An 8,817-nucleotide genomic window follows, 5' to 3' on the forward strand; every position below is an offset into this window, starting at 1 on the left:
CTGACAAGATGCGCGTTAAATATCGCATGCGATTTATCGTGCAGCCCTACAAGTGATGCAGTGCTACATTTCTTCAAATCTGATGAAGAAACAAACTCACCTACATCTTGGATGACCTGAGGGTGAGCACATTTCCAGCAACTTTTTGGGTGAACTGTTCCTTTAATGATTCTGCTAATTATTCTTTTAGTTATTTTTTAGATTGAAGGAATGGACAGTGTATTTGTATATTGCATATTTTACTACATTGTTCTGTTTACATCATTGGAAGAATGCAGGCGGTCCAGAAATGTTCACAGAACTGAAAGTCATGAAATGACTCCATTAATGAGCACAAATTAAAAACTAATACACAACACACACACACAAAAACAAAACTAAAACAAAACACTTTCCGCCTGAGAACAGCGATGCACGGTGAGTTTCTACAGCCTGTCCGACCTTCTTGGCACACACTCGTAAACACAGGTGACGTCGAGCCCCAGGGATGAGTGTGTTTGTGACAAAGTTTGCTCTTATCAAAAGAGATTACAATCACAGCCGGGCAGTGGAGCGCTGCTGATAAATATTCAGCCCTGTGCTTGAGCGCTGGAGTCATAAACACAGCCCAGCAGGCAGCTAATGTGACAGACACAGAGACGGAGAGATGTCTGGCCACATCACACATCTGCAGGGCTCAGGTCAGATCAGCGCGACACATGCTGGAGAAAGAAACGTCCTGAAGAACCTGCCGCTAGACATCCTGGAGAGCGGAGCATCAAGGTCCACTCTTAAATAACAACATAACAGTCTGAATCATCTGAACTTCAGACGACACTGGGTTTGTGTAATAAACACTGTGTACAAGTCAGCCACAATGCAATGCAACAAATGCCAAAACATGGTCACTTTGGTTTGAAGACGATCTGCAGATGGTTGATTTGGATAAACTAGAAACTAGTAAAAAAGATAGGCTAGTGTTTGATCTTGTCAGCTAATTTTGTTTATTTTTTCATTTTTATTTATTTTCTATTGCATAAAAATAGATTTTTTTTTTTTAGGAATTCAATACTTTTATTTAACAAGGACGCATTAAATTGTTTAAAAGTGATAGTAAAGACATGCATAATGTTATAAAAGATGTCTATTTCAAATAAATGCTGTTCTTTTGAACTTTCTATTCATCTGTGAATCCTGAAAAATAAAAAGAATCACGGCTTCCACACAAATATTGTGCAGCATAACTGTTTTCAACATTGATAATAATCAGAAATGTTTCTTGAGCAGCAAATCAGCATATTAGAATGATTTCTGAAGATCATGTGACACTGAAGACTGGAGTAATGATGCTGAAAATTCAGCGCTGCATCACAGGAATAAATTACATTTTACTATAAATTACTATTTTCTATTGTTATTTTAAACCGTAATAATATTTCACAATATTTAAGATCTTGCCGTATTTTTTAGCAAATAAATGCAAAAAAAAAAAACCTTACCTAGCTCAAACTTTTAAATGGTAGTATATATATATATACATATATTCATTATAAAAAAATCTAAACTGTTTCTTCCCAACTGTGGACAGCTTTTTGTTTTTGTTGTGAAAAATGATCTTTAAATTCTAAACGCTACTTTTATATTGTTAACAATTCTGCACACAATGCATATACACAGACATTTTATGTGTGTTTTCAAAACTATTAATTTCCACATTGTTTGAAGGAGATCACAGGGGAAATTATGGAATGACATTTTTCAATAAAATACAATTTAAAAAAAAGCTTTTTATCTGTCTAGTTGAATAAATATTGGAATAAATATTCCGGGTCATTTCACTTGTTGCAGATCTAAGCACATCCCATTTCTTTGAGAAAACAGCAAAATGGAAAAAAGGATAATTCTTCCAAACATCAGCCAAAACTCACACCTACAAAACACAGCAGCATGTCAGCAGATGTACTGTATCATGACTGAGACTTCAGTCCCACTGACTACAGCCGCTCACTCACAGCCCGGGTTATACAGAAGCATTACAGCGCCACCTGGTGGAACATACAGATGAATGAGAACCAGAGTAACACCTGTTCTCACACAAGAGCTCTGATCCAAAACCTAGCGAGCATCTACAAAAGAGGAAATGTAAGACATCTCAAAGGGAGGCAGCAGAAGAATAATACCTTATTTTGGATAAATTCATTGGAAGTACTGCATATATCCTTCACAGAGATACATGAAATATCCCAGAAGCACACTACTAAAAACAACATATTTGAGTGTTTTTGCTTCTATTTTTCTCTGTCTTTTTACTCCCAGTACATATCTTTTTGGAGCATGTCTCTCATGTCTCTAATGCCCACAAGCAAATTGGGAGATCTGAATATTAATGGGGACATTTGTTTTTTGTTTTTTTTAGCATTTAGTTTCTGGCGTGTCTGCCAGCTCAGAAAAGCAGAAAAGAAAACACCAGCCAGTTTGTTACGTGCTGTCTGAGTCTGAAACTGTATCATCCAGCGAGCCGCTTAAACCGGCAGCCGGTTTCTACATAGATAGCAAGTTATTTGAATTAGACCACCTCCGAGCCATATACAGATATGTTTCACACGTCTCGTGTCGACACGCCCCACAGAAGAGAGGGGCGGGGGGAGCAGTAGCTCATTAGTATTTAAAGAGACATGCACTGAAACGGCTCGCTGTGAACAGAGCTGATTTTGACAAGGAAAAAAAGAAAGTTGTTGTTTTACACGACCATTGAGGAATTTTAACCAAATTAAGACAATAAACAGGTAAGATTTTAAAACGCTTTCTTCTAAAATAACATTTTACGTCCTCGTCTTTATTTATGTGGTGAAAAGCTGTGTAATTAGTGATACGACTGTACATTATGCCATAAATGTCTGTCTTGTCCGAACTTCGTCTAGGCTCAAAGCCATTTGTTAGGAACTGTTTTTCTTCGCAGAAGCTTTGTGCTTTGAGTTAATAAAATATTTAAACTCAGATCAATATTTTGTGTCTAATGATTTACTTATGTGGCAAGCAGTCGTGTAATAAGTGGGATAACGTACATCCAGCCAATCAGATTTAGATCAGATTTGAAAGCGTTTCCAGTTTAGTGTGTCGTGCATCAGGCGTTTAGTGAACGGACATTGTGCACTGAATGAGATGTTCCTCACCCTGCTGGTTTCTCCAGGTCGCTGCTCTCGGCACATTTAAAAGTCACTCTTTTGGCACATATCGGTGGTCCTGCAGCAGCTGCTGGACTCCTGGCCGTCACTGGGGATACTGGAGAGGGTTTCCCACGCTGCTCCTCCTCTACTAGAAGATCCCGGAAGGAACTGGAGGAGGGCGGGGACTGAACTGCTGTCGACCTGACATAAGTGTTTGGATGAGTCACACAACTGATGAACTGAAAACATCATTAGCCAATCACTGTTTCTAAATGAGAAAGTTAATGCCTCTGCCAAAATCACCCATAGGTTTAAGGACACTAGGACACTTTAACTAATTTCCCTTATATAAAGTGACCATATTGTTTATGTATGCATTTATGTTTTCACCTTTTATTCTATTTTTTGATGGACTTTTACTTTTTAATGGTAAAAACTGAAATAAAATTGTTAGCAATAATTAAATGTGTTATTTAATGCATTAGGAATCATTAATCAAGGTATACTATTTATACAGCTTGTTAAATGTTAAAATGTATTCGTATTGCTTTGGGTCTTTGTCATGTTGGAAGGTAAACTTCCTTCCCATTGACAACTTTCTGGCAGAGGGCAGCAGATTAAAGTTTGGGGTGGGCAATATGGCAAAAATATCATATCACGATTTTTTTCATGAAAATCACAATTCATGATTTTTTGTTATGTTGGGTTTTATATTTTGCAAGTTGTCTGAGCAGTAAAGTCAAACTAATTTTCCTATTTTAAAAACAAAGCCTTATAAGGTAACAAAATATAAAATAAAAAAACAATGGCAGACATTTAGGCCAAAGTGGGCGAAGATAAAAATCTTTGTCATTATTTTATCTTTGTTATTAAAAAATAAGAACAAAGACGCACATTAAAAATACACATAATATACAAATAAAACAAACAGTGCTTTATTTTTTAGGTACGGTAGGTGTATTTTGCAATAGCATTCAAAAAACTGAATGAACAGATATATTAAAAAAAATCAATAAAACACTATATACACTTCACTGTATAAATTATACATTGATTCTTATTAAAGTGACTGTATTAAAGTTCTTCAGTCAAGAGCAGCGAGTGATTTTTCTCTTTGTGTTTTGTTGTTTTATTAACATTAAAGGGATAGTTCACCCTAAAATGAAAATTCTGTCATCATTTACTAACTCTCAAGTTGTTTTAAACCTGAATGAGTTTCTTTCTTCTGTTGAACATACGTTATTTTAAAGAAATCAAAGACCAGCGACTGTTTGGTTACCCACATTCTTCAAAATATCTTCTTTTGCGTTCAGCACAAGAGAGAAATTAATACAGGTTTGGGACAACATGAAAGTGAGTGTTGAGAAAATAATTTTCATTTTTGGGTGAACTCTCCCTTTAATGACAAGCGGCATCATGTTTAGTACTATTAGTCTGCTGTCACTTTAAGAGCTGCACACATCTGATTTTCTCTGTTTACTTTCACTTTAGACATAACCAACTGTGTTTACATGTAAACCTTGTGTGTTTTTGACAGTATTAGTGCAATCAGACGTGAAAGATAACTCCGTAATCAGGCGCTGTTTGACAGGCTTTTTAGCATGCGCGTGCTTCAGGTGTACGCACTCAGAAAAAGCGCACATCAGAACAGCATGCGAATTAAATGTTTAACCGGCAAGACTTTAAAGCACATGCAAATAATGTACTTTTGTGATTGTGAATAAGTGCAGTGTTCCATGAGTGTAACTCTACCGGCGAGTTAACATTTGATGTGAATGTATGTTGTGTTGTACAGTATATTGAGACGGAGGTGCCAGAACTGCAACTGATAATAATAGTAGTGCGATACTACCATATTTCTTCAAAAGCAGATCGTGGAGACATTTTAATTGTTCACGATCAAAAATCGTCATATCGCACACCCAGAATTAACTTTATTTGACAGTCCTGTTCCTCATGTACATACTATGTACTTATTGTAGTAATTACAATAACTAGGTACTAACCCTAAACCTAACCCTACCCAATGTAGTTACCTTATATTACCAGTACTTTCTTGGGTAAGTACACTGTAAGTACATGTAAGTACACGTACTGTAAAATAAAGTGCAACCAATTAAGGCCCCAAAAAACAGAGAACATGTCAGGGGAAAAGAGGACATATGGTCACCCTACATTATATGCACTTCATTTGAGAGACATAATGGAATAAGGCTCTCACCAGGTCTTCACAGGTTTAACCGGAGTAAGAGACGGCGGTGATTTAGCAGAAATATTCTCTGTGCTGCCCACTCTGGAGGCCAGAGCCATCATCTTCCTCTGCTTCTGAGACATCTTACTGGGGACGACTGAGACCTTAGTGCTGCTGCTCGAGCTGGTGTTCATAAAAGCAATAAGCAGAGAATAGAGTAAAAAAACAATGCTCAGTAAACTAGTAACTAGCTGAACTACCATGATGGAAGACTTACGAGCTGGGACTCTTGTGTGTGGCACCCATGTTCAGAGAGTTGGCCTCCATCTCCATGATGGCCCTGAGGTCCAGGACAGAAGCCGGTCTACAGAGATTGAACGTACATTCAGAATTACAGCGATACCAATCAAGAACATACACTGTTTGCTGTGACAGAGCATTTCAATCACCTTGCTTTGACTGAAGGGATGGGTTCAGGGGTGGACGATTGAGTCGGCACGGGGCCATTCTTCAAAACAGGGGTGCCAGGAGGAGTCTTTAGTCCTATCGGTCCACGTCTCTCATCCTACAAACACCAAATATTCTTTCATGCAACAGTGAAAATTCTGTCATAATTTACTCAGACATAATGGGATATGAGTTCTCTGGTGGGAGGATGAAAAATTACTTAAATTTCAGTACCGTATGAAACTCAACAGCATTCATTTTATTGTGATAACTCAAGCAGAGTGAATCCACAAAGCACAGCAATTTGGACTATAACTGTGCTGAATCTTAATACAAAATATACACTATCATACGTAGGTTTATTTATTTATTTTTAAAAGAAATTAGTTTTATAAAGCAAGGATGCATTAAATTAACCAAAAGTGACAGCAAAGGCATTTACATTGTTACAAAACATTCTATTTCAGAGGCTTTTTAACTTTCTACTGTACAAAAAAAAACAAAAAAAACATGCATCAGTTTTCACAAAAATATTCGGCAGCACAACTGTTTTCAACACTGTTTGCAGCAAATCAGCATATTAGAATGATTTCTGAAGGATCATGTGACACTGAAGACTGGAGTAATGATGCTGAAAATTCAGCTTTGATCACAGCAATAAATTATATTTTACAATATATTCACATAGAAAATGGTTATTTTAAATTTTAATAATATTTCATATTTTCACTGTATTTTTTGATCAAATAAATGCAGCCTACAACAATTTTACTAGCATATCTTTACATTTTACAAATGGTCAATACATAAATATATAGGAGTACTGTGTATTATATATAAAACAAAAATCATATCTTAATATATAAAAAGTTACACTAAAAAGCAATAATAATTTTGAAATAATTTTGGATTAAATATTACCATAGCTGTTGCTTTCTGTAGCAAGTGAAACTGAAAATAACATTTTAAATAATGTGTTATTATACCACCCACATTATGAAATGTGTGTCTCTGGAGTTTGAGAGTTTGTATTACTCAGGTGTTGTGGCTTCACCTGCGTATCAGGCCTGTCGTGGAAGACGGGGGACTGCAGGTCTCGAGGGCTGCCCATATAACTGCCCTCAGAGTCAGACGTGATGAGCTCCGGCAGAGACTCCACTGAACTGGCCTTCACTGAATGAGCCAAACCTGAGGAGCACAGCCAGGTCAAACAGATCCAGCCAAAATAAACATGGCAGAAGTAAAACTACTCAAATAATAGAAATGCCCTAATAATTCATTTTTGCTTTGTGATCATCACATGATTTTCGTCGTTCAAAACTTTTTTGACTTGAAGGCCCCCCATTTTCCAACACAATATTCGAAAGCTCCTCATGCAATCTATAATATTTCATCTGGTATGTTCTGCTGCAAGTATATGCAATTAAAAATATCTGTCAAAAAGTGTCAAAATATTAAAATAACCACAATTATTTTGTGATTACAGAAGTCTTATAACTATACATTATTTATTAAAACAGTAGTAATACTTACATTTTGCAAAGTAGCAGTAGTTTTATATTTGTAATAAAACATTTTTTTTATTAGAGTTAAATTATATGAAATACTTAAACCAGTGTTAATTTAGTATAACTGAGATACTATTATAGTTCTTATTAATATTTTGAACAACTTTTTATATTTATATTTTTTGTTTTCATTCTACTTTGATTTAAAGTTTAAGCAATTTTGTTGGCGTTGTAATTTTTATTAGTTTGTCATGTTTTTATATATGCCTATTCAATTTTTATTCAAGTTTTAGTTATTTTAATACATCAAGTTAAAGGAAAATGAGAAATGCCTTGAAAGCTAGCTGAAATAAAATTTTAAGTTTAAGTTAAAGTTTACTTTATTTCAAAAACATAACTTTTTTTGAATAGTTTTAGTTAACTATAATAACTCAATAATAACAACAATAACCCAAACTTGATCAATTAAGTTTGATTATTTTACTATAAGTTAATTTGTATCATTTTAATTATTTCTGTGGCTGCCTTGAAAGTTTGGTGATGCCCACTGATTGAGAACCACTCATTTAGATGATCAATATCAGTTTTCTGAAGAAAGTGCGAGTGGTATTTTTCTGTTGCTAGGGTCTTATGAGTGGTTGCTAAGGTATTTTGGGATGGTTGCTCATCTCAAAAGAGACCACCGAGGGATCTGATGAGCAATAGTGAGAGTGCTGCTCTGCTCAAACGGTTAATTAGTGTGTTTCATATGCAGACTGAGTGAGCTGACCTGCAGTGGCCGGACTCTGGATGACATCAGTAGGAGAGCTATGAATGACATCAGACAGATTGTATCCGCCAGAGCTGTCCGAGCGCCGCCGCGGCTTCCTCTTAGCCCTCATCTTGGCCTTCTTCAGCAGGCTATCGCTAGATTGAACACAGAGAGGACTCCGAGTACAGCTGGACAGTCCTTCATATTCATATTACAGTCTTTCAGCAGGAAGATTTCACACCTGGAGCGATCGGCTTCAGAGCCGTTTTTACAGTCCACAGCGGAGTCCCACTCTCGGTCCTCATAGGCGCTGAGATCCGGAGCGTCGGCGTATGGCGTGATGAGACGTCTCTGCATGGCTGGGATCTGTCAGAGGAGTCTGATGTCAGGATCTCGGAGCAGAGCTTCAATGAAGCAGACGAGAACAATGATTTAAGCTTACCATTCTCCTGTACGCAGCTGTTAGATCCAGGAGGACACCATCGCTCAGGATCTCCAGCGCTCTGACAGACAGAGAGACGGACAGACGCATGAGCAACTTGGGGATTTTCTTTTTAATTAATGCTTTTATTCAGCAAGGATGCACTAAAATGAGCAAAAGTGACAGTAAAGACATTTATAATGTTAAACGATTTCCATTTCAAATCAATGCTGTTCTTTTGAACTTTCTATTCATCAAAGAATCCTGAAAAATAAAATGCATCAGTTTTCACAAACTGTTTTCAACACTGATAATAATCAGAGATGTTTCTCGAGCAGCAAATCAGCATATTA

At 36.5% G+C, this 8,817-nt stretch overlaps 1 protein-coding gene across 1 annotated transcript in view; it reads right to left on the minus strand.

Moving 5' to 3' along the window:
- The window catches only part of LOC107725276 (inhibitor of Bruton tyrosine kinase-like), a 37,901-nt gene that overhangs the window by 2,545 nt on the left and 26,539 nt on the right, over nt 1-8,817 (minus strand). The window contains exons 19-26 of the mRNA XM_016534486.1: nt 8,486-8,546; nt 8,285-8,409; nt 8,062-8,198; nt 6,839-6,972; nt 5,787-5,902; nt 5,615-5,701; nt 5,368-5,520; nt 3,153-3,347 (exon numbers count right to left, since the gene is read on the minus strand). Coding sequence (XP_016389972.1) covers nt 3,153-3,347; nt 5,368-5,520; nt 5,615-5,701; nt 5,787-5,902; nt 6,839-6,972; nt 8,062-8,198; nt 8,285-8,409; nt 8,486-8,546 — 1,008 coding nt within the window. The remainder of the gene's footprint in view (nt 1-3,152; nt 3,348-5,367; nt 5,521-5,614; nt 5,702-5,786; nt 5,903-6,838; nt 6,973-8,061; nt 8,199-8,284; nt 8,410-8,485; nt 8,547-8,817) is intronic.

The sequence above is a fragment of the Sinocyclocheilus rhinocerous genome, unplaced genomic scaffold (genome assembly GCF_001515625.1).
Source record: "Sinocyclocheilus rhinocerous isolate Xijiao unplaced genomic scaffold, SAMN03320098_v1.1 scaffold967, whole genome shotgun sequence".
Taxonomy (NCBI): domain Eukaryota; kingdom Metazoa; phylum Chordata; class Actinopteri; order Cypriniformes; family Cyprinidae; genus Sinocyclocheilus; species Sinocyclocheilus rhinocerous.